This window comes from Chiloscyllium punctatum, chromosome 22, assembly GCF_047496795.1.
Source record: "Chiloscyllium punctatum isolate Juve2018m chromosome 22, sChiPun1.3, whole genome shotgun sequence".
Classification (NCBI taxonomy): Eukaryota; Metazoa; Chordata; class Chondrichthyes; order Orectolobiformes; family Hemiscylliidae; genus Chiloscyllium; species Chiloscyllium punctatum.
Genome location: NC_092760.1, coordinates 22,636,189 through 22,663,272, shown reverse-complemented (window position 1 = coordinate 22,663,272; position 27,084 = coordinate 22,636,189). Strand labels below are relative to the sequence as shown.

The 27,084-nt window shown below is 41.7% G+C and overlaps 1 protein-coding gene across 1 annotated transcript in view; it reads right to left on the bottom strand.

The window, feature by feature from the left end:
• Positions 1-384: 384 nt before the first annotated feature.
• Positions 385-27,084, bottom strand: part of LOC140493352 (intestinal mucin-like protein) — a 99,751-nt gene continuing 73,051 nt past the window's right edge. The window contains exons 10-14 of the mRNA XM_072591751.1: positions 22,204-22,232; positions 21,983-22,120; positions 18,066-18,117; positions 16,095-16,197; positions 385-756 (exon numbers count right to left, since the gene is read on the bottom strand). Of these exons, the coding sequence (XP_072447852.1) occupies positions 585-756; positions 16,095-16,197; positions 18,066-18,117; positions 21,983-22,120; positions 22,204-22,232 (494 nt within the window). The 3' untranslated portion in view covers positions 385-584. The remainder of the gene's footprint in view (positions 757-16,094; positions 16,198-18,065; positions 18,118-21,982; positions 22,121-22,203; positions 22,233-27,084) is intronic.

Below are 27,084 nucleotides of genomic sequence, written 5' to 3'. Positions count from 1 at the left end.
AGACCAATTCTTCAGTATGTCACTGCGAAGGTATTACAATTCTCTTCTGGGAGAGCAGAGATGTCATTATCATAGGCATACTGCAGTCAGTCCGGAATTGCTATGGAAGACCCTGTCAAAGGCCAGTTTTGCGGTGAAATTCATCAACATCCTGTAAACATGATAAAACATTTAGCTGGGATTGATTCAGCTACATAAAATTGAATTATATTTGTGGATTTTCTTTTCTATATTCAGTAGGATGGTTTTATCAATAGAGATTTCAAATTAAACCGTATTAGAAAATGAAAAAAATGAAATATTATTATTCTAAACATTTAATTCAGTGTTTATTATTTTTTGTAGACAGTATAAGATTAACTTTCATAAATGGGATGTATGTACTTTAAAAGAAAGCTAAAGCAAGTAGAGAAAAAATAGTGAATGTTTCTTCATTATAAAATTTCTATTAAACATAATTATAACATTTTTCTCTTGATTAAAAAGTGCAATTATGTTCATGTTAATATTGATGATGAGTAGTTCTGGATTTGTATTCCTTCAGTAGAGCATATCTCACTTATTGCACCAAATAGGATCTTCTTCTATTGGACAGGTTTACACATGTCATAATTGCATTCACATTCTTGGAAAAGGAGGTATTCCAGAAGAATCATTTGGCCATTTTTACAGGTGGCTTTGGCAGTCAGCTTTTTGAATTTCTTTGGCATACAGCAGCCGCAATGTGTTTCAATCAGCCCCGTCACTCCATTATAGCTGTCAATTCGAAATGGAAGTGTCAGTCATTTCATACTGAAAATGTATACATTCAAAATTTATCCTTGACACACACATTATTTTACTACTAAGATTAAAAATAGTTATTAAAGAGTAAAATAAATCAAAGGGAAAAATTATTCTGAAAAGTTGTTCCACTTCAAAATTTGGGCCCAAAAGCACTCTATATTGCCTATTCAGTCAGTATTTCTAGGTTCAGATTATCCAATGGTTAGAGATGTTAAAAATTAAATAGTGGATACATTCAATTAGCTTCTGTTAACCCTGCAGCAGGGTTAAAAATAAAATGATAGACAATGACAGGCATCATTGCCACTCATAACCATAGATGTGGGCCTGATATACATTTGTGTGTCAACAAATTAAAAATAATCACTTGGATCCATTTTCCTTGGACAACCTTTCTTAGATTTTAGCGGAAAAATTGAATTATTTGATTTGGTTACCATTTCTCAACACTATTGTGTAGTCATTTCCAAGTTAACACTGCTTGGTTCAGCACTATATAGGTTATTATATTGGAAAGATTGTTTATAAAGCAACACTTTTCTATTTGAGATATAAGGGTCTGACTGTCTTGCATTAAAACGAAAGAACCTTTCAGCACCATGATTCTCATGCAAAATATATAAATGGAAATTGATCCACCTGTGATGTGATGTCACCAGATGGCTACAGGTATATTTTATTCTCTAAATTAAACTTGTGGCTCAAAGGCTGGTCTGGGAGTGAACAGTTTCAATTCATGGGCACTGGCTGTAGTAACTGGGAAAGAAGGGGCTGTACTGTTAGGATCGGCTTCACATGAATGATATTGAGACTAGTCCTGTTGAATTATATAACTAAGGCTATACAGATGGCTTTAAGCTAAAGTCAAAGTGACGTCACAGGAAAGCTGTTGGCTGGTAAGGGAACCAATTTAAGGAATTCTCCCCAAATCCCATCAACAAGAGTCAGGGTGTCATGCTGCAGCTTTGGTTATTCCTCACTTAGAGTACTGCATTCAATTCTAGTTGCCACATTACTAGAAGAACGTGAAGGCTTTGGTCAGGTGCAGAAGAGGTTTAACATGGTGCTGCTTGGATTAGAGGGTGTGAGTTATAAGGAGAGGCCAGAAAAACCCGTATTCTGAGCAAGTTTCACTCAATCCGGAACATTAATTCTGATTTCTCTCCACAGGTGCTGTTAGACCTGGTGAGCTTTTCTGGCAATTTCTGTTTTTGTTTCTGATTTACAGCCTCAGCAGTTCTTTTGGTTTTCATTTCATATTTGACTGACTGTCACTTCTCTTTTATGCATGCCTGCCTTGAAGAAGTTCTGCTCCTGTCTCTGACAGGATTTCCATTCCAATCTTTTTTCCTGTCCACTGTCATTAATTTCACTGTTTCTGCTGGTGTTTGACCAAGCATTTGCTAAAAGCTACAGCCACATCACATTCCTCAGTGACTGCCTGTTCTGAGGGAGGGTCACTCTGCCCGAAACGTTAACTCTGATTTGTCTCCATAGACGCTGCCAGACCTGCTGAGCTTTTCTTGCGATTTTTGTTTGTGTTAGAACTCACTTGTTTTCTCTGGTGCAGGGGAGGTTCAGGAGAGATTCGATAGAAGTCTATAAAATTATGAGTTGCATAGATAGGGTTGATGGGTCAGAAGCTTTTTCCTAGACTCGAAATGTCTAATACCTGGAGGCATGCATTAAGGTGTAAAGGGGAAAGTTGAAAGAAGATGTGAGGGACATGTTTTTTATACAGACAATGGTAGGAGTCTGGAATATGCTGCCAGAATTGGTGTTGGAGGCAGATACAATAGGGGTGTTCAAGGGACTTTTGGATAATCAAATAAATATAGACCAAGGGTAGGCAGAAGTGATTAGTTTAATGTGGTGTCTTGTTAGGCACAACATCATGGGTCAAAGGGCTAGTTCCTGTGCTATACTGTTTTATGTTCTGAGGGTGCTCCATGAACACATACATGCTTTACTCTTCAAGTTCTGCCACAAAGAAGAACTCCACTCAGGGCTTAGAGATGCTCTGATTGTGACTGTTAGCAAAAAGTGTGACAAGGCTGGCTATGGGAATTACAGAGGGATCTCCCTTCTGTCAACTCATGGTAAAATACTTGCACGTGTCCTCGCCAATAGATTTCTGCTATTATCTGAGGCAATTCTCCCTGAATTGCTGTGTGGTTCTGTCCGTCCAGAGGAAGAATAGACATGATCTTCACAGCATGTCAATTACAAGAAAAATGTCAGGAACAGAAACAACTACTTTACATGGCCTCCATCGACTTAACTAAGGTTTTTGACATAGTTAATGGTTAGGCTTTCTCGGGCAGATGTGGCTACCCTGATAAGTTCATCAGGAAATTGAGGCTGCTGCATGATGACGTGTCTGTGACAATGCTTAGCAATTGTGATTGGAGTCTGAGCCTTTCACCTTGGAGATAGTAGTCAAGCAGGTGTGCACCATTGCCCCAATCCTGTTTACCATCTTTACTGCAGCTATCCTCAATCTTGCTGGCCAAATTCTGTCCAAGGGAATTCAAATCATTTACCATATGGATAGCAGGCTTTTCCACCTTCAAGGCCAAGGGCAAGGTCTCAACCACCTCTATCTTGGAGCTTCAATATGCTGACGATAATGCCATCGCAGCACACTCTGGATGATCTATAGTGCATTTTAAATGCCTTTGCCAAGGCATGTAAGTTCCTAAGCCTTACCCTTCATACAAAAAAAACTCTAGTATGCCAGCAACCATCACCCAATAGTCCCACCACCCCTCCTACAACAAGGGTCAACAACCATCCCCTTGAAAATGTGATCTCTTTCCATACCTCGGCAGCCTTCTCTCCTCCAAAGCCAACATTGATGCAGAAATACAACAGCATCGCAATTGTGCCAGTGGAGCCTATGCCCAACTCAGAAGGGTATTTGAAGACCATGATCTATAGCCCCAGACTAAACTTCTGGTCTACAAAGTCCCACACTGCTACATGGAGTTGAAACACGGACTACAGTAGGCAACTTAAAGCACTGGAACACCACCAGAGATTCCGACAAAAAATCCTGCAGATCACCTGGGAAGACAAGCACACTAAAACTTTTAGAGTAGGCCAACAGAGCCAGCATCACCACCACCATCATTTAACAGCAACTCCAGTGGACCAGCCATGTCATCTGAATGCCCAATTCATGTTTCCCAAAACAGATCATGTACTCCAGCTGAAGGAAGGTCAGTGTGACCCTGGTGGTCGAAAGAAATGTTTCACATTTCCAGACCAACCTCAAGAAATTCTATAACAACATGAACAACTGGGAGGATACGGCTACAATCCTGAATCACTGGATAAGCATTTTCCAGCAGAGAGCTGTATGCCATGAAAACTATTTCACCGTGCCACCAAACAGAAGCAACTCTTGCGCAATGACAGACGGAACATCAGGAAGACCCACCTCCAACCACCATTACCATCCACCAATTCCCACAATGCAATGAATCTGTGGATCCCAGATTGGCCTCTTCAGCCACCTGAAGACCTAAACATAGACACTCTTATGGAGGACAATCATACTTGATCCAAACGATCAGCATACTGACAGCATAAATTAGAAGAGGAACCAAGGCAGAGTGCATTCAGTCATTGGTGTCTCCAAGAAGTAAAGTGAAGCTGGATGGCCTCTACTTTAATGCCAGGTGTATTAACTTTAAGATGAGTGAAGGATATGGACTGAAAGATATAGAATCATAGAGTTATACAGCCAGGAACAGACCATTCTGTCTAACTTGTCCATGCCGACCAGATATCTTAAACTGGCCTAATCCTACTTGCCAGTATTTGGCCCACATTTCTCTAAACCCTTCCTTTTCAGGTACCTTTGCAGATCCCTTTTAACTGTTGTAATTTTACTGGCCTCCACCATCTCCTCTGGCAACTCATTCTATACACACACCACCCTCTGCATGAAAAAGCTGCCCCTCAGGAAATGTGTGGAACTGCAATGTTGTTGTTCCATCGTAGAAATGTAGTTGAGTGAGGAACAAGAGTGCAATTTAACATACCCAGGTATAGGAGCTTCAGGCAGGACAGGGAGGGTTCAAACAGTAAAGGTATTATTAGTAAGGGAGTCAGTTACTGCAGGGAGGAGGGACAATATCTTGGAAGGGTTGTCAGATGAGGGTCTGTGCGTAGAATTTAGGAATGGAAAGGGCACGGAAATATTGTTAGGTATGTATTATAGGTCTTCCAAAGAGTCAGCAGACAATTAAGGAGCCAATATGTCGTCAATTCACCAATGTGCATAAAAATAATAACAGGGAAATTATATCAGGGGATTTCAGCAACCCCAGTATTAATTGAGGCAATCACAGTTTGAAGGGTTTAGCAAGGGCAGATTTCTTGAAGTTTATTGAGGAGAGCTTTTTATGTCAATCTGTAGATGGTACTATAATTGGAAGATTCAATTCAAAAACAAACTATACAGTTAGTGGAAAAGCCCTGGGGAAAATTGATGTACAGAGAAATCTTTGTGTTCAGGTCCATTGTTCCCTGAAGATGGCAACGTAGGTCAGTAGAGCAGTCAAGAAAGCATACGACATTCTTTCCTTCACATTGGATTTCAGGGCTCCGTCACTTAAACAGCCTTCCACTACCACCTTCTGTCTCCTAGCACTAAACACCCATCCTCATCCAAACCTTTGGTCAACTCTTGGAAAAATCAACTATATTTGTTAGACATGACCTTCTCTGACAAAGCCATGCTGTCACTGATCAAATCTTACCTCTCTAAATGGAAATTAATTTTATCCTTCACTATCTTCTCCAGTAGTTTGATGTGTGTCCACTTTTAAATCTGCCTAAACCTGCACTTCTTACATCAATCTGCTCAGGAACTTCACAGTCTAATTCTATACTTGCATCCTTCTATTGACTACATGAGTTGGCAGGTCATGTTACTGTTGTGTAAGACTTTGGTTCGACCACATTTGGAATACTGTGTACAATTCTGGTCACCACATTATCAAAAAGATGTGGATGCTTTGGAGACAGTGCAGAGGAGGTTTACCAGGATGTTGCCTGGTATGGAGGGTGCTAGCAATGAGGAGAGGTTGAATAGATTAGGATTATTTTCATTGGAAAGATGGAGGTTGAGGGGGAACCTGACTGAAGCCTACAAAATCATGACAGGTGTAGACAGGGTGGATATCAAGAAACTTTTACCCAGAGTGGAGGATTCAATTACAAGGGGTCATGAGTTCAAAGTGAGAGGGGAAAAGTTTAGGGGAGATATATGTGGAAAGTTCTTCACACAGAAGTTGGTGGGTGCCTGGAATGTATTGCCAGTGGAGGTGGTGGGGTGGGAACGATAGCAACATTTAAGATGTATCTGAGCAGATACATGAATGAGCAGGAAGCAGAGGGATACAGATCCTTAGAAAATAAGGTGGGGAAGGTGAGACCTGTACAAGAAGGACAGGTTGCATCTGAACTGGAAAGGGACCAATGTCCTGGGTGGAGGGTTTGCTCGCGTAGTTCGAGAGGGTTTAAACTAGTATGGCAGGGGGTTGGGAACCTGAGCTGTATACCGGAGGTATACAGTTAAAGGGATCAGTTAAAGTGTGTTTGCTTTAACGCAAGGAGTATCAGGAATAAAAGTGATGAACTTAGAGTATGGATCAGTACCTGGTGCTATGATGTTGTGGCCATAACAGAGACATGGGTTTCTCAGGGGCAGGAATGGTTGCTGGATGTTCCAGGATTTAGAGCATTTAAAAAGAATAGGGACGGGGGAGAAAGAGGAGGGGGTGTAGCAGCACTAATCAGAGAGGGTATCATAGCTACAGAAGCTTCCATTGTCAAGGAAGATGAGTCAGTATGGTTGGAAATTAGGAACAGCAAGGGAGCAGTCACCTTGTTAGGGGTTTACTACAGGCTCCCCAATAGCAGCAGGGAGATGGAAGAAAGCATAGGTCGGCAGATTTTGGAAAAGTGTGGACGTAGTAGGGTTGTTGTAATGGATGACTTTAACTTTCCCAATATTGATTGGAACGTCCTTCAAGCAGAAGATTTGAATGGAGCTGTTTTTGTAAGGTGTGTTTAGGAGGGTTTCCTAACTCAGTACATTGACAGGCCAACGAGGGGAGAGGCCATTCTAGACTTGGTGCTCAGAAACGAGCCGGGGCAGGTATCAGATCTTGTCGTGGGAGAGCATTTTGGTGATAGTGACTACAACTGCCTCACATTCTACATAGCTGTGGAGAAGGAGAGGATTAGGCAAAATGGGAGGATATTTAATTGGGGAAGAGGAAACTATGATGAGATTAGACATGAGTTAGGAAGTGTGGACTGGGAGCAATTGTTCCATGGTAAAGGCACTATAGACATGTGGAGACTGTTTAAGGAACAGTTGTTGCGAGTGATGAATAAATATGTCCCTCTGAGACAGGCAGGAAGGGGTAAGATAAAGGAACCTTGGATGACGAGAGCGGTGGAGCTTCTCGTCAAAAGGAAGAAGGTAGCTTACGTAAGGTGGAGGAAGCTAGGGTCAAGCTCAGCTCTAGAAGATTACAAGGTAAAAACAATGACTGCAGATGCTGAAAACCAAATACTGGATTAGTGGTGCTGGAAGAGCACAGCAGTTCAGGCAGCATCCAACAAGCAGTGAAATCGACGTTTCGGGCAAAAGATTACAGGCGGGCAAGGCAGGAGCTCAAAAATGGTCTGAGGAGAGCCAGGAGGGGGCACGAGAAAGGCTTGGCAGAACGGATTAGGGAGAACACAAAGGCATTTTACACTGATGTGAGGAATAAGAGAATGGTCAAAGAAAGAGTAGGGCCGATCAGGGATAGCAATAGGGAACTTGTGTGTGGAGTCTGAGGAGTTGGGGAAGCCCTAAATGAATTTTTTGCTTCTGTCTTTACAAAAGAAATGAACTTTGTAGTGAATGAAACCTTTGACGAGCAGGTGTGCATGTTAGAATGGATAGAGATAGAGGAAGCTGATGTGCTGAAAATTTTGTCAAACATTAAGATTGACAAGTCGCCAGGCCCGGACCAGATTTGTCTTGGGCTGCTTTGGGGAAACGAGAAATGCAATTGCATCGCCGCTTGCGAAGATCTTTGCATCCTTGCTCTCCACTGGAGTCGTACCTGAGGACTGGAGAGAGGCAAATGTAATTCCTCTCTTCAAGAAAGAAAATAGGGAAATCCTCGGCAATTACAGACCAGTCAGTCTCACATCTGTCGTCTGCAAGGATTCTGAAGGATAGGATTTATGACCATCTGGAAGAGCATGGCTTGATTAAATACAGTCAACATGGCTTTGTGAGTGGCAGGTCATGCCTCACAAACCTTATCGAGTTCTTTGAAGATGTGACTAGAAAAGTTGATGAGGGTCGAGCTGTGGATGTGGTGTATATGGACTTCAGCAAGGCATTTGATAAGGTTCCCCATGGTAGGCTCATTCAGAAGGTCAGAAGGAATGGGATACAGGGGAACTAAGCTGTCTGGATACAGAATTGGCTGGCCAACAGAAGACAGCGAGTGGTAGTAGAAGGAAAATATTCTGCCTGGGAGTCAGTGGTGAGTGGCGTTCCATAGGGCTCTGTCCTTGGACCTCTACTGTTTGTAAGTTTTATTAATGACTTGGATGAGGGGATTGAAGGATGGGTCAGCAAGTTTGCAGACGACACAAAGGTTGGAGGTGTCGTTGACAGTATAGAGGCCTGTTGTAGGCTGGAGAGGGACATTGACAGGATGGAGAGATGGGCTGAGAGGTGGCAGATGGAGTTCAACCTGGATATATGCGAGGTGATGCATTTTGGAAGGTCGAATTTGAAAGCTGAGTATAGGATTAAGGATTAAGGATAGGATTCTTGGCAGTGTGGAGGAACAGAGGAATCTTGGTGTGCAGGTACATAGATCCCTTAAAATGGCCACCCAAGTGGACAGGGTTGTTAAGAAAGCAGATGGTGTTTTGGCTTTCATTAACAGGGGGATTGAGTTTAAGAGTCGTGAGATCTTGTTGCAGCTCTATAAAACTTTGGTTAGACCGCACTTGGAATACTGCGTCCAGTTCTGGTCGCCCTATTATAGGAAAGATGTGGATGCTTTGGAGAGGGTTCAGAGGAGGTTTACCAGGATGCTGCCTGGACTGGAGGGCTTATCTTATGAAGAGAGGTTGACTGAGCTCGGACTTTTTCAATTGGAGAAAAGGAGGAGGAGAGGGGACCCAGTTGAGGTATACAAGTTAATGAGAGGCATAGATAGAGTCGATAGCCAGAGACTATTTCCCAGGGCAGAAATGGCTAACACGAGGAGTCATAGTTTTAAGCTGGTTGGAGGAAAGTATAGAGGGGATGTCAGAGGCGGGTTCTTTACACAGAGAGTTGTGAGAACATGGAATGCCTTGCCAGCAGCAGTTGTGGAAGCAAGGTCATGGAGGACATTTAAGAGATTGCTGGACATGTATATGGTCACAGAAATTTGAGGGTGCATTCATGAGGATCAATGGTTGGCACAACATCGTGGGCTGAAGGGCCTGTTCTGTGCTGTACTGTTCTATGTTCTATGTTCTAAAATAGGCGACAGGTTTAGATCTGGATTGGCGGAGGCTTGGAGGGCTGAAGGGCCTGTTCCTGTGCTGTAATTTCCTTTGTTCTTTGTTCTTAGAATGCAATGCTGGACTGAATTCTGGGGAATGAAGCTCGACAGATGTTCATGTTGACTGTGATGGTGACCACAACACCCTACATTTTCAGTTTGTTCTGGAAAAGGAGAAAGATGTTCTGCAAAAAGGGTAATTATTAGGGTAAGGCATATGTTATTAAAATAAGACAGGATCTGTCTAAAATAGACTGGGAATAGCTACTTGATGGTAAATCTACAGCAGAACAGTGGGAGGTGTTCAAAAAGAAACCAGGGAGAGTACAGGCCCAACAGCTCCCTTTAGGGTGAAATGTAGCCTGGATGGCTAAGAATATTCAGGACTGGATAAAAATGACAAGAAACAAAAATAACAGGTACAAAGGGAGCAACACAGTGGAAAATCATAGAATTCCTACACTATGAAAAGAGTTAATTTGGTCTATTGTGTCTATACTGATCCTCTAAAGAGCATCCCATCCAGGCTCACCTTTCCATCCTATCCCCATAACCCTGCATTTACCATGGCTAATCCACCTAGCATAGTAGTACAAAATGTGCGGGAGACCTCAAAAAAGCAATTAGATGGGGAAAAAGGGGCTATGAGAAAATGCTGGTGGGCAAGAATAGGAAGAATTCCAAGATATTGTACAAGTATATCAAGGGGAAGAGAATAATCAGGGAAGGAGTAAATCCTATCTGGGACCAAGGGAGCAATCTATGTGTGATGTCATTGGGAGAGTTTTATATGAATACTTTACATCTGTCTTTATTTGGGAGAGAAAGGATGCAAGTATAGAATTGGACTGTGAAGGTCCTGAGCAGATTGATGTAAGAAGTGCAGGTTTTGGCAGATTTAAAAGTGGACACACCCCTAGGTCTGTGTGAGTTGTATCTCAAGCTGCTGTAAGAGACAAGGGTTCCACTTTATAAGAAGGGTGGTAGATATAGACCAGGAAACTGCAGATCAATGAGTCTCACATCAAACTACTGGAGAAAATAGTGAAGGATAAAATTAATTTCCATTTAGAGATGTAAGATTTTATCAGTGACAGCATGGCTTTGTCAGAGAAGGTCATGTTTAACAAATATAGTTGATTTTTCCAAGAGTTAACCAAAGGTTTGGATGAGGATGGGGTAGTTGATGTGATCTATATGGATTGCAGTAGGGCCTTTGACAAGGTTTCACACAGGAGACTGAGAAAGAAGATAAAACATGGTAATTTGGCAAGTTGGATACAAAATTGGCTTAGTGCTAGGAGACAGAAGTTGGTAATGGAAGGCTGTTTAAGTGACAGAGCCCTGAAGTCCAATAGTGTACCACAGGGATCAGTGCTGGGTCACGTACTGTACATGATGTTCATAAGTGATGGTGATGAGAATGTGGGGGGAATGATAAGTAAGTCTGCAGATGATACAAAGGTTAGGAGGGAGGTGTTAAGTTACAGCAGGATATAAACAGATTGGTCAGATCGGTAGATCAGTGGAAGATTGAATTTAACCCTGATAAATGTAAGGTTGTGCACTTTGGAAAAGGAACAAGACAAGGAAGTACTCAATGACTGGCTGGACACTCAGAAGCTCAGAGGAAGAGATGGCTTTTTGGAGTGTTGTCCACTATAGTGATTGGAAAGAGGTTAGCCAACCGGAAATAAAGGGGAACTTTGTGATGAGATATCGGCCTGCATGGAGTAATTTCATCCACAGGTTCCCTGAAAGTGGCAGGACAGGTTAATAAGGTGGTTATGTAGACATATAGAACACTTGCTTTTATCAGTAGTGACATAGATTATCAGATCAAGGAGGTTACATTGGATCTGGATAGAACTTCAGTTAGGCTAAAGCTGGAGTTCTGCGTGTAGCTCTGGTCACCACACTACAGGAAGGATGTGATTGCACTGGAGAGGGTGCAGAGGAGGTTCACTAGAATGTTGTCTGGGAGGGACCATTTGAGCTGTGGAGAAAAGATATGCTTGGGTTGTTTTCTTTGGAAAACTGATGGCTGAGGGGGGACCTGATATAGGTGTGTAAGATTACCTGGGGCATAGACAGGGTAAATTGAAAGCAACAGTTCCCCTTAGTTGATAGTTAAGTAACGACGGGACATCATTTTAAAGTAAAAGGCAGGAGGTCTTGAGGGAATTTGAGGGCAGCACTGTGGTTCAGTGGTTAGCACTGCTGCCTCATATCACCAGGAACCTGGGCTTAATTCCAGCCACAAGTGACTGTGCAAACTCTGCACATTCTCCCCATGTCTGTGCAGATTTCCTTTGGGTGTTCCAGTTTCTTCCCATAGTCCAAATATTTGCAGGATTGGCCATGTTAAATTGCCCTCTGGTGTCCAGGTTGTGCAGGCTAGGTGGGCTAAATATGGGAAAATGCACTGTTAGAGAGTCTGGGGGGGATGCTCTTTGGAGGGGTAGAATGGATTCAATGAGCCAAATGGCCTGCTTCCACGCTGGAGGGATTCTATGATTCTAAAATTTTCACCTAAATGGTGGTAGTGGTCTGGAATGCACTGCCTGGGATGGTAGTTGAGGCAGGAAATCTCACAGCCTTTAAAAAAGCACTTGGATGAGCATTTGACGTATCATAAAATTCTAGACTATGGGCCTACTGTGGAAAATGGAACTAGGATAGGTAGTAGTGTATTTTTGGCAGTAGAGTGTTGATGGGCTGAAAGGCCTCTTCTGTGCTGTATAATTCTATGCTTGAAGAGAAATACAGAAAGTTAAAGTGGAAGGACAAGGAAATAGTGCATGGCAACAAGAGGATAATGTTAATAGGAATGTGACAGGAAGGAACAGAATGTACAAACACGAATGCACCAGAAAATATGATCAGAGAAAGGAAAGATGATTTTTAAATAAACAGAATTAAAGATTCTCTATCTGAATACATGCAAAGCTTGTAACAGATGAATGAACTGATAGCACAAATAGAAGTGAGAATGCATTTATATGACACATTGAGAGTCATGTTTGTAAAGTGACCACCCTGTCCTGAATATTCAATAATATTTCACACTTCTGAAGGACAGGAAGAAGGGAAGTGGAGTTGGAGCTGCATTGCTAATGAAGGGTGTGATTAGTACAGTTGTGAGAAATAATCTTGTATGGAGGACAAAAGTATTAATTTGGGTGGAGCTTCTTGGCACCATACATTTGAAACTTAGCATCAGCATTATGTGAGCTCATCAACAAGGATGTACCATACACAGAGGAACCTCGATTATCTGAATGACATGGGCAGGGAATATTTTGTTCAGATAATCGAATGTTCGGATAACACAGTTTAAACGAGCATCGGAACCTTGCGATCTTGTTCGGATAGTCCAAAATTTGGATAATCGACATTTGGATAATCACGGTTCCTCTGTATACAGCAGAAGAACCATCAATCTACACAGAAGATGGGGTGGGTGGAGGGGGAACATAAATAATAGGTTAAGATAGAGCCCAAAGAGAGAGAAAAATAGTTGTTCGGATGGAGGACTGGTTAAAGGCCAGTCTGGGGGAATGAATAACTGCTAATTTGGACAATATGTTATGTGTGGTAGCAGCTCATGTAATGACAAGACATGGGGGTGGAGGAAAGCACGGGGAAAGGTGCTCAAGCCCTAAAATTCAATGTCAAATTGAACTTGATATTAAATCTGAGTCCTAAGTGGAAAATTAGGTACTGTTCTTCTAGCTTTCACAGAGCTTTACTGGAGCACTGCAGCAGAGATGTTCGCCAGGGAGCATGGTGGTGTGTTGAAGTGGCAAGCAACGTTTTTTTGCAGATAGAATGTAGGTGATCTGAACATAGGTCACCCAGACTGTGTTTTGTTTCTCCGATATAACGGAGCCCAGACTGTGAGCAGCGAATGAAGTAGACGACACATCAGACACAGGCTGCTGCCACACACAACCCAGCAATTTCTGTTTTTGTTTCAGATTTCCAATATCCACAGTTTTTTTTTTAGGCCATCAGCCTATGTTTGAGTCTCTCAAGCAAGCATTGTCAATGGAGAACTGCACCCTATAGTTTCACAGTCCAAGTCAGAGTACAATCCTGGAAGTCAAGGCTTCAAGAAAAGGGAAAAGAATATACAACATGCAAGATGGAAAAACAATTGCATGTGAATGCAATAGTTTCATCACAAGTGCAATCCAATTATTCCAACGTAGAATGGGAAACACTTGGTGGCTCAGTGGCTAACACTGCTGCCTCAAGCCTGAGTTCAATTCCAGCCTCTATGTGGAGTTTGCACATTCTTCCCGTATCTGCATGGGTTTCCTCTCACAATCCAAAGATGTGCAGATTAGGTGAATTGGCAATACTAAATTGCCCATAGTGTTTAGAAATGTGTGGGTTAAGTGCATTAATCAGGTGTAAATGTAGAGTAATAGGGTAGGGGAATAGGTCTTGGTGGGTTACTCTTCAGAGGGTCAGTGTGGACCTGTTGGACCAAATGGCCTGTTTCCACACTGGGATTCTATGAACTACACTAAGGGCATATAGCCATACAGCAGACATTATATCCACCATATGATATGAACGATTGGCTAGGGATTAACAGTGACATTGAAAAGTTAGTGAGGCATGGCAGAGCAACAGAATCATGACATTCACATGAAATTCTGTAAACCACTTGTACCAAAATCATTGCCAATCTATTACAGAATGGAGATGACTTCATTTTACTCACCAATTATTTCCCATTTCCATTTGACACACAGGTAAATAACATTTCAAGGACAACTATAACAGACAGATTGAGTGCCATAGTCATTTTGTTTGGTGCACCTGAAGAAATCACTTCTGACAATGCACTGCAATATATGGTCAGACATTTTAGAGATAGAGTCAGTTATTCTATAACGTGATGGTTGCGTTCTTGTGCAACTCTGCATTATAGAAAATTCACGTTTTAGAAAGAGCGCTTAAAGTGTGGCAATTTAATTGCGTTCCAGCCAACACATAAAATTTCACACTTTAGAAACAGTGTTCCCAATTCATTAGTTGCATTGCTGCGAATTTGCATTGATGAAATGTGCATTATAGCAGAATGACCTGTATGTGCACCAAATGAGACACCTTCACCACATCATTCGAGATCAATGGTTTCACTGTTTGTACTGTTAAATCACTGAAGTGAAGTGTAAGTCAATAAAACAATATTTTCATGTTGCCATGTTACACCTCAGAGATATGCCTCAGGGATATGCCTCATTGTCAGGAGAGAACATGCTCACTAAGCAAGTGAGAATGTTCCTGCCACCTATCCAAATACTCCAAGTTGTGGAGTGCCCTCCTTGACAGTAATGATGATGACAGGATGATGATGGTCCATTACTATTATATAGGTGAGGAACTATCTAAACTACATGTAGGGCAAAAGGCCAGAATCATACCACATTGAGAACATGATTACACACAGATTTTCAGAGTGCACAAAGATCCACGGACAAATGAAGTCATGAATCCTCATGAAGTAATACTGAAGAAGACTAGAAGTCAAGTAAGGAAAATATGTAATACACCAAGTGCACACAGTGAAATCAATAGAACACACCCAAACTATTAAAGTGTGATGGAATACTAGGACAACAATCAACATACTAATGACACGCCTCCAGAGGTTATATCATAACAAGTTCTAGGACAGTTGTCAAAATGATATTGAACTCTTACACTTCTTTATTGTAAATTTTACAATCACTATCCCTGAAAATGAATTTTGCTATTACACAATAGTTTTCTGATGAAACAGATAGCGTATGAGAGCTATGTTTGGAAAATTAAAGGGAATATCATATTATCACCTTTGAGGTGATGTCCATTTAAGGGCTTAATATGCAATTAAGTCAAGTACTAGGATGTTATCACATGACCACAGGACAGAAGCTCTTTGCAATGTGATACTCAAGGCATTGGATGTGTCTGGAGCTTACTCAAAACTGTCTACTACTTTACTTTTGGGGAGGTGATGGCCTCGTAGCTAACAGTCAACTATTAATCCAGAAATTCAGCTAATGTTCTGGGGACCCAGCTTCAAATCCCGCCATGACAGATGGTGGAATTTGAATTTAATTTTAAAAATTTCTGGAATTAAGAATCCATTAATGACTATGAAACCATTGCTGATTGTCAGAAAACTTCATCAGTCTCACTAATGTCCTTTAGGGAAGGCAATCTGTCATCCTTATCTGTTCTGGCCCATATGTGACTCCAGACCTACAGCAATGTGGTCAGGAATGACCTAGCAAGGTGGTCAGTTCAAGGACAGCTAGGGATGGGTAATAAGTGCTGGCCAGCTATCAACATCCACTTCCACAAATGAATACAAAAATAAATGCACCCTTGATTTTCAAGTGAATGGAATCCACCAGATGACGTGTTATACTTACATAACACAAAGGTATTCTAGTATCAACTTCCCAACAAATACTGAGGAAAAGACTGCACAGAGCTACAGAGTCATTGATGGACATAAATGGTCATCACTCCAATCCAACATTCCCCCTTAAATTTCCAACTGTTTGCGTATATAAGCAAGATTTCCACCAAACCTCTGTTGAAGTTGCATCATTTGAGCAGAGAAAGCTCTGAGCAGGGAATTCTCAATATTATATATTCTAAAATTGTTTCATTTACTTTAATGAGAATTGATACCAAGCAGAAATTTCTTACATGGTTTCTGAACTACAACGCCCTTTGCAATGATTGAGAACAACGTCGACTTTGCAGTCATTCTTCCTCAATGTAGCTGTGCTAGTAGTAATCGAACACATAGCTGTGAAAAGAAATTACATTCAGAAATTTGTAATATCAATCCCTTAAAAGAATGTTAAATGAATTTCAGATACTGATGAAAATATCTAAAAAAAAAGTGCATGCTTAAGAATGAATACTTTTCATGAATTTGTTTGTTAGCACTTCATGTTAAGTACTGGCTGGAATTCTGTGACGAGTGATCACCTCCTGACTCCCCACAGCCTGCCTACAGCATCTACAAGGAGTGGGATGGAATGCTCTCCTCTTGCCTGGATGTGTGCAGATCCAAAAAAATTGAAGAAGCTCAACACCATCCTGGACAAAGCAGTCAATCTGATTGGCACGCCATCTACCACATTAATCATTCACCCCCTCACCTCAGTGGCAGCAATGTGTACCATATACACTGCAGAAACTCACCAAATATCCTTTGATAGCCTCTTTCAAACCTTTAGTATCTATCACCTAGAATACCATCAAATGCAAGTTCCCCTCCAAGCCAACACAACCTACTTGGAACTATATCACTATTCCTCACCATTGTGTCAAAATCCTGAAATTCCCTTCCTACTGATAGGAAAAAGTGAGGACTGCAGATCTGGAGATTAGAGTCGAGAGTGTGGTGCTGGAAAAGCACTGCAGGTCGGGCAGCATCCGAGGAGCAGAAGAGTCTCATTCCTGATGAAGGGCTTATGCCCAAAACGTCGATTCTCCTTCTCCTTGGATACTGCCTGACTTGCTGTGCTTTTCCAGCACCACACTCTTGATTTCCTACTCTGGCACATGGACCAGAGGGGTTTAAGAAGACATCTCAAAATCACCATCTCAAAGGCACCAAAGCTGGCCAGGAGAACAATACCCACATCCCATGAATTAATAAAATATAAAAACTTATGTGAAGTTTTGGGTAGAACTTTAAATGCTATGAGTGTAAACAAGACATAACAGATATTTCCCTTAACTAATGAAACAGCCTACAACCAGGAAGTGAGTCCAAGTGCCAAAAATTATCAAATTCTGCACAATGTCCAGGGTAAGGATATTATATTAGGAGGAATGTGGAATTAGTTGCTGGGGACTCACCAAATAGGTAGTTTTAATAATGGCTGGACTTATTGTGAGGTGTAAAGAAATAAAGCCGAGAGTTCCTCCATTCAGGGGCCTGTGATCGACTTATGTTTTTTGCATTTTTGGTCAGAAACCAACAATTAGGTGGAGCGTTTGGCCTGCTTGTCAAATTGACATTTTGCAAATGTACAAAAATGGCTCAGTGATTAGCACCTCTGTCTCACAGTGCCAGGGACCCGGGTTCAATTTCGCCCTTGGATGATGGTCTGTGTGGAGTTTGCACATCTTCTAGTATTGTGTGGGTTTCCTCTGAGTGCTCTGGTTACCTCCCGCAATCCAAAAATGTCCAGGGTAGGTGGACTGGCCATGGGAATTGCAGGGTTATAAGGTAGGAGGGGTGGGTCTGGTGGGTGCTCTTGAAGAGTCCATGTGGACCTGATATGTTGAATAGCCTTCTTCCACACTGTAGGGATTCTATGATTCTAAGTTGGGCTGAACAAAATTATAAGCGTGCGTTCCAGTCCTTACTTTGCACTCCCCTTTAGAAGACTGGGATATAGTCAAGTATAATTCAATAGGGTGAAACTGCTAATTTAGGCAAAAATATAGCGCAATGATTCTGTTAAGATCAGGAACATTAAGTTTTATTTGACTTCAACAATTTTTCTTAAATCTGATTTAAACTAATTTACTGATTAAGTGAGAACTAGAGTTATATAAAATCTTTCATATCAAAGAATAATTATTTAAACCTTTCCTGATTTGTATGAAGACACTCACAAATAACAAGTGAAAATTCATTTTATAAAAAACACATACGCTTGCAGTGATATGTTTTGCAGCATCCATTTGCATCATATCCCAGTGGTATCTGCAAACAAACAGAAGAAAATAAATTTCATTTACCTCCATGAAATGCCTCAATGGAAATTTCTGAAGTTTACTGTATTCTTGCTATTGTCTTTTCTATTTAAGCTGAGATCAACTTTACATTTAAATAGTGTTGTTCACAAAAATGAGATGGTTTAACCTTATGAAACAAACTAGAGAATGAGAACAGGACATGCTTCCAATTGAAAAACTAACTTGATACATCCACTGATCAGTAGTTAGCAGGATCAGCCTGAGAGAGAAGACCATTGTGATAGATGGGGTAGGAAACTATCTAATTGTGACATTAGAATAATGTTAAGTAGTGCCTGGAATGGAAGACCATGTGGCAGAGGTTGTAGTAAAATATCTAATTGTGACATTAGAATAACTTTAAGTAGAATGTTGGCCAAAATCATAGTGGCAGAAGTAGAGAGAAAACAGGAACTAACATTATTGGTTTATGATATATCTGGAGAGAGAGAACTCTGACTAACACAGTTGGGTATGCTGATAAGCTAACAAAAACATGATAACAAAAAGGTATATAGAGCTACCTGAGGTTTGGGGGGAATCAAGAATTCGCTTTCTCCTTGTCACGGTTTTTTCTTTGCAAATAAAAGACCTACTTCTTGAAGAACTCTCCGCATCTCGTGGTAATTTTCCAGATTTTCTCCGCGACATACTCAAGGAGCCTTGGTGAATTTCAGCAGTGCATCTTTAGATAGTACACATTGTTGCTACTGAGCATCAGTGGTAGAGGGACTGAATATATGTGGATATAGCGTCAATCAAATGGGCTGTTTTGTCACAGATTGGCATCAAGCTTCTTGGGTGATGTTGGAGCTGCATTCATCCTTGACATAAAGTGTGCATTCCATCACACTCTTGACTTATGCCTTATAAGTGGTGAACAGGTTTTCAGGAGTCAAGAGGTGAGTTACTTGCTGCAAGATTCCCAGCCTCTGTTCTGATTGCCACAGTATTTATTTGACTAGTCCATTTCTGGTTTCTGGTCTATGCTAAACCCCAGTATGTTAATAGTGGAACATTCAGTGATGGTGATACCAGTGAAAGTCAATATGGTTTGTTGTTGGAGATTGTCATTGCCTGACCCTTGAGAGATGTGGGTGATGCTTGTGACTTGTTAGCCAAGCCTGGATCTTGTTCTTCCTGCATTTGGGCAAGGACTGCTTCAGCATCTGAGTAGTGGCAAATGCCACTGGTCATTGATGAACATCCCCACTTCTGACCTTATGATGGATGGAAGCTCATTGATGAAGCAGATTGTGGCAGCTGAGCCCAGACACTGCCCTGAGGAATTCCTGCAATTCTAAAAAAAAGGTCACTGGACCCAAAACATTAACCCTATTCTTCTGCTTTCTCTCCTGAGGTAACTGAGGAGGAAGTGCTGGATATCTTGAAATGCATAAAAGTGAATAAATCCCCAGGACATGTTTAGGTGTACCCTAGAACTCTGTGGGAAGCTAGGGAAGTGATTGCTGGGCCTCTTACTGAGATATTTGTATCATCAATAGTCACAGGTGAGGTGCCGGAAGACTGGAGGTTGGCTAATGTGGTGCCACGGTTTAAGAAAGGTGGTAAGGACAAGCCAGGGAACGATAGACCAGTGAGTCTGATGTCGGTGGTGGGCAAGTTGTTGGAGGGAATCCTGATGGATAGGATGCACATGTATTTGGAAAGGCAAGGACTGATTAGGGATAGTCAACATGGCTTTATGTGTGGAAAATCATGTCTCACAAACTTGATCGAGGTTTTTGAAGAAGTAACAAAAAGCATTGATGAGGGCAGAGCGGTAGATGTGTTCTATATGGACTTCAGTAAGGCGTTCGACAGGTTCCCCATGGGAGACTGGTGAGCAAGGTCAGATCTCATGGGATACAGGGCCATTTGGATAGAGAACTGGCTCAAAGGTAAAAGGGGGAGTGACGTTTTTCAGACTGGAGACCTGTGACCAGTGGAGTGCCACAAGGATTGGTGCTGGGTCCACTACTTTTTGTTATTTATATAAATGATTTGAATGTGAGCATAAGAGGTATAGTTAGTAAGTTTGCAGATGACATCAAAATTGGAGGTGTAGTGGACAGCGAAGAAGGTTACCTCAGATTTCAATGGGATCTTGATCAGATGGGCCAATGGGCTGAGAAGTGGCAGATGGAGTTTAATTTAGATAAATGTGTGGTGTTGCATTTTGGGAAAAACATCCCCAGAGAGTGTTGTTGAACAAAGAGACCTTCGAGTGCTGGTTCATAGCTCCTTGAAAGTGAAGTTGCAGGTAGATAAAATAATGAAGAAGGTGTTTGGTATGCTTTCCTATATTGGCCAGAGTATTGAGTACAGGAGGTCATGTTGCAGCTGTACAGGACATTGGTTAGGCCACTATTGGAATATTGCATGCAATTCTGGTCTCCTTCCTATTGGAAAGACGTTGTGAAACTTGAAAGAGTTCAGAAAAGATTTACAAGGATGTTGCCAAGGTTGGAGGATTTGAGCTATAGGGAGAGACTAAACAGGCTGGGGCTGTTTTCCCTGGAGTGTTGGAGGCTGAGGGGTGACCTTATAGAGGTTTACAAAATTATGAGGGGCATGGATAGGATAAATGGACAAAGTCTTTTCCCTGGGGTGCGGGAGTCCAGAACAAGAAGGCATAGGTTTAGGGTGAGAGGCGAAAAATATAAGAGACCTAAGAGGAAATATTTTCACTCAGAGGATAGTACGTGTATGGAATGAACTGCCAGAGGAAGTGGTGGAGGCTGGTACAATTGCAACATTTAAAAGGATGGGTATATGAATAGAAAGGGTTTGGAGGGATATGGGCTGGGTGCTGGCAGGTGGGACTAGCTTGGGTTGGGATATCTAGTCAGCATGGACGAGTTGGACTGAAGGGTCTGTTTTGGTGCTGTACAATGTAATTGTTGCACATTTCTTTATATTTTGCTAACATAGGGCAAGTAGTGACCATGTACCACCTGTTCACTGAGCAATTATTTTTCTGATCACCCAAAGTGTTCAGATTAACATTGGAAAATATGACTATAGCACCACCTAGAGTTCTCACAAGAAATAATAATGTATAAGCATAACAGAACAGGAAGTTTTGTGGCAGAATTCCTTCCTCTGACAGAGACTCTCTGTTTTCAAGTATCACTCTAGAAGGTTGAGTCATTGAGTCTTACAGCATGGAGACAGGCCCTGTGGTCCAACTGGTCCATGCTAACCAAAATGTCTATCCACGCTAACCCCATTTCCCTGCACTTGGCCCATATCCTTCTAAACCTTCCCTATCCATGTATTTGTCCAAATGTCTTTTAAATGTTGTTAATGTACCCACTTCAACCACTTCTGCTGGCAGTGCATTCCATATGGGGCACCACCCTCTGTGTACAAATGTTGCTCCTCAGGTTCCCTTTTATTCTTTCCCCTTTAACCTTAAACTGATGCACTACTAATCCTCGATTCCCCAACCTTGGGGAGGGGTTATGGGCCGGGTGCTGGCAGGTGGGACTAGATTGAGTTGGGATATCTGGTCAGCATGGACGGGTTGGACCGAAGGGTCTGTTTCCATGCTGTACATCTCTATGACTCTATGGATGGCTGGTTTGAATTAGATAAACGTAAACAGCTTGGGGTTTGATGCCTGTTTTGGCTGAGGTGGTTTTGGAATGTGTCCGTGATGGAGATTACATTGTTTGTGTCAAATGTGCTTTTGGAAGCGAACTAATGTGGAATGCATAATAGTGTAAAGGAATTCAGAATGAGATTGTTTTTTTAGGAGGAAATGTGACACTGTCAATGTGACACTGATGTATATATTTTAGCATTTAAATAGATAATACATAACTTACACAATTTTCATCTGGTCCAGGTTCAGTACAACTTTTAATAAGAGTTGTTTTTGTCAGTAGGCATTGATGATCTTTGTAGATACAAGTCCCAATGACCTTTGTACAGTTATAAACTTCCAGCTGAATACTTTCACCAATCTGTGAAAAGAGAAAGACTAGATTACTGTGAAATGGATGTTTTCATGAGGCTGTAAGTTCAACAGTTTGCATGCTGTTATTACCTTTAGATACTTTCCATTCACAAAGCACTCTGAAAAAAAAATAAAAACGCATTTTCAGTTTTAATACTGTAATAATCCAGAGGTTAGAATTAACAATGAGCCATATTAATATATGCTTCCTACTGTCTTTGCTGCTCCAGTCATAGCTTGCCCAGTTTAGGTTCATATCAGAACTGTACTTTTATTAATTACTCAGCAAAATAAATCACAACCTTTTCTTATCCACCATGCAGCAGGTGAAACCCTTATTGAGAAAGAACTATTTAAAGAAACATGGTCCCTACAGTTTCCATCTTCTTACTGTGTGGGAAATTACATACTCACATTTGTGTCTCACCATTCTTTCATATAATATTCTTTCATATAATATTTAAAGTATCACTTATAACAAAGAACAAAGCACAGGACCTGGCCCTTAGGCCATCCAAGCCTGCACTGACAAATTTTGCCCTTCCATACTGAAAATATCTTCACTTACAGTAACCATATCACTTTATTCACTTCCTATTCATGTATTCATCCAGGTTCTCCTTGAATGCGGCTGCTATTGTGTCTGCTTCCTCCACCTCCTCTGCAACACGTTTCAGGCACTCCCTTCCCTTTGTATGAAAAACCTGACTTGCACAGCTCTTTTAAACTCCCCCCCCCCCCCCCGCCTCATATCTTGAACCTGAGTCCCCTAGTAATTGACTTGTCCACCCTGAGAAAAAGGCTCACAGTTTCCACTCTATCCATTTATAATCATATAAATTTCTATCAGGTCACCCCTCAACCTCCTGCATTCCAATGAAAATAAATCCAGTCTGTCCAACCTTTCTTCAAAGCTAAAATCCCCCATACCAGACTTCATCTTGGTAAATCTTTTCTGCACCCTTTCCAAAGCATCCACATCCTTTTGGTTGTGTGGTGACCAGAACTGTATGTAATTTATGAGGCATAATCTCCCAGCACAAAGCCATGCTGACCACTCCTAATCAATCCCGAATTTTCCAAATGCAAGTATATCTTATCAGAATCTTCTCAAGTAACTTACCTAGCACAGATGTTCAGCTTACTCGTCTATGGTTCCCAGGTTTTGTTTTTCGTTGCAGCCCTTTTTGAATAAGGCCACAATATTCTCAAGTCTGTACAATGACAGTAACTACAATGGCTCACAGCCCGTAATCTCAAGAAAGTTTTAACTGTTTGGCCAAGGCTTGGCTTTGTTTCGGATTTTACTGTGGACTGACGTAGGGTCCATCTGTGCAGGACTTTTCCTCAGTCAGGCTATGCAATTGCCTTCACTCAAGTGGTATTTCCCAAGCTGAGTTGACCTGGCAAGGGTGTTCACTTCCACCAGCATATCCTGTAACTCATAAGCTCCACTTGTCAAATATTCCATTGACAAAGCCAGTTGTTGTGCCTGTTTGAGGTTTAAATGGGCCTTAGCTACTTGGCACTTTTGCACGGTCACATCATTAATCCCACATATCAAACAGTCTCTCAGCATCTCACTTATGGTTAAACCAAGGTCACATGTCTCTGCCAGTCATCTTAACCTCGTCAAAAATCCCGATACAGATTTCTCTCATTCTCAAGCTAGTCAGTAAAACTGACAGCATTTCAGAATTAGGGGAGGCTTGGGGTTACAATACACCTTAGCTAAATCTGCCAACATTTGTAAAGTTTTAGTACCTGTTTCATCAGAAAATGTTAGATTCCTCACAACCAAAAAAGCTGCAGGTCCACATACTGAAGGAGAATTGCTCATTGCTTTACCTCTGGCCCAATGTAATTTGCCCAGAAAAAAATAACACATTCTTTTCACAGACTGGGCCCAGTTTTCGATGGCAGGATTGAATGAGTCGAGGTTCCCAAATAAAGGCATGATGCCAGAAATGCTTACCCTAATTCAAATGTGCTCTTGCCTATGTCAGTGAGACCATACATAAACTTAGGGAATGTTTGGCTGAGCATCTCAGCCAGGCCTATAAGGCCAGCCTGACCTCCCAGTCACCGGCTATTTCAATTCCCCTTTCCACTCCCTCTCCGACATATCCATCCTCGGCATCCTCCATTGCCACAGTGAATTGGAAAAACAACTCCTAATCTTCTGCCTGGGCATTCTATAGCCTGAAGGACTCAACATTGACTTCTCCAATCTCAAATAACCTTCCCACCCATCCCCTAACTCCCTTCCATTCCATCTAGCAACCCTTCCTTCCAGGTACCAATCGGATTCATCTTTCTCATCGACCAACTAGGTTGTACCCACCACCTGTGTTCACCTATCACTACCTCACCATTCAGCCCTTCACACACACCCCCACCCTTTATCTGCATCTCCCCCCACCCCCACCTCCATTCCAGAAGAAGGGTTATACCAAAAATGTCGACTTCTCCACCTCCTGATGCTACCTGGCTTGCTGTGTTCCTCCAGCCTTCTGCTTGCACACTCCGATCCAAACTTAACTGTTGCAACCAAATCTCTTCAGGGGCATGTTTTTCTGTAATCACCACTTATGTGCATAGTAAATGATACTGACTCAGTCAGCAGAGCTAGTTCCTAGAGTGAGAAGAATCTGACACTTCTGTTTATTCAAGGTTTGTGTAAAGATTTGTAGCTCAGGTGCTGGTTGCCATAGTTGTGGATATGTTTGCCAAGCTGGGAAGTTGATTTGCAGACATTTTGTCCCCTGTCTAGGTGACATCTTCAGTGCTTTGGAGCCTCCTTTGAAGCTCTGCTGTACTGTGTTTTCCAGTACTTGGTTCCATTCCTGCTGCTTTCAGTTGCCGGTTCCTGTTGTTCATTGTAATGGCTGGTATATTGGATCCAGGTCTGTGTTTGTTGATGGAATCTGTGGATGAGTGTCATGCTTCTAAAATTCTCTGTCTGTCCTCTGTTTAGCTTGTCCTAAGATTGCTGTGTTAACCTAGTTGAATTTGTGGTCCTTATCATCTGTGTGTATGGCTACTTGGTTGCTTGTTGGTGTTCGTGGATGAGGATTGCTAGTTGTCTGCCTGTTTGTCCCATGTAGTGTTTTGTGCAATCTTTGTGTGGAACTTTGTAAATTACATTAGTCTTGCACATGATAGGTCTTTTGTCCTGGTGAGTTGTTGTCCGTGGCTGTCGGATTATGGCCTATCATGAATCCAAGCGGTCAGAGAGGTCTGGCTGTTAGTCCTGAGACCTTTTTTATATAGGGGGTGGAGGGGAGGGGGATATAAGGTAGTGTGATTAATATGTTGGGTCATGACATGTCCTCGATGTTTGTCTGCTTGGCATCTGTGGATGACATTGCAGGGATATCTATTCTAGTGAAGAATCTGTAGAGATGATCATCTTCTCCTCTTCGTAAGGTCAGGAGTGCTACAGTGCGTTGAGGCCCTTTTGAACAGAGTCCTAATGCAGTTTCCCTTTTATGTGTTCGGGTGGTTGATGTTGCATTTCAGGATCTGGTCCGTGAGTATATTTTCTGTATATTTTTGTCCTGCATTTACCATTCTGTGTTTTTTTTCCTACTATCACATCCAGGAATAGGAGCTTGTTGTTAGTTTCCTCTCTTGTAAATTTGATCCTTATGAGCATGGTGTTGATAATCTAATGTGTATTCTCAATCCCTTTTCTCTAAATTATTACGAAAAGGTTGCCCACGTATCAGATCCAAAGTTTGGGTGGATTTGTGGCAGGGCTGTTTGTTTCGTTTTTTTTCCTCTGACACTCCTGTTTATTATTTTTTTCTTTTCTTTTTCTTCTTACCCCCACACTACCCCCTAACTGCAGTAATGCTTATTTTTGTCCCCAGCACCCATGTTGTGCAGGTGTGAGACACAGTGAAAGACACAAGGTGCACCAATACTTATTCAATTTCCACCACCAGGAAGAAAGGAAACACCCAAGTGGCCAGTGACAAACAGTGCCCTTCACATCAAAGGGCAATGCTGTGTGATCAAACAGTGAAGGGGAGAGCTGTTTGTTTCTATCTGTCAACCACGGCTCCCTGACTGGACCAGGTTAATGGCCCCGATCAGAGAACTCATAATCTATGAGAGCCACCTGGCTGACATTGTTCTACAGCTGGCTACAGACTGGATAGCCGGGAACATCTATTCTCTTGCTTGTAAACAGATTGAAAACTAGATGGCCTAGATTTAAAGTAATTGCAAACCAAGAAAATGTGATGAGAAAATCTTTCACCCAATGAGTAATTTAGGTCAGAATGTGTAGTCTGTCTGTATGGTGGAGGCAGTGTCAACAGAGGCGTTCAGAGGGAATTGGCTGATTATTTGAATAGAATAAAAAGAATGGGGAGTCACAAGTGAATGACTCTAAATGTTGCACAGTCTGTGCAGACACAACGGGCCAAATGGTCTCTTTCTAATAGGTCTGTAATTCTGAACAAATCTGTGATTGGAGATAAAAAGAAAGTAGGAGACAGGGAGCCAATGGTTGAAGCACCAGTGAACCTGGGAGTAGTAAGTGTATGATTGGAGGAGCAGAAAGAGTGAGAGAGAAGGAACTTCTGATTGGATCAAAAGTTACAAAATTCCAGGAATTTGTGATTAGAAGAGCACCGAATGTAGGAAAGAGACAATTTGATTGGAAAAGATGTGCGTACAGGAGGCAGTGAATTGGTCATTGGAGAAACAGAGATCTTCAGTGTGGTGAGGGAGCAGTGTGTCTTGAAGTAAGTAAAGTGTGATGAATAGCCATCTAAGGTTCCAGAGTTCCTGGACAGACTAAAGAAGCTGAGAGTGGTCCTGATGAATCAACCAAGAGATATGAAAATGGGAATGACTTGGGAAAATTTCCCACCATCCAGGTGAACAACGTATGATGGAAAGAAGCTGATCTAGATATAAGTGAATGCATTCGAAGGAAACCAATTTCAGATACAAAAT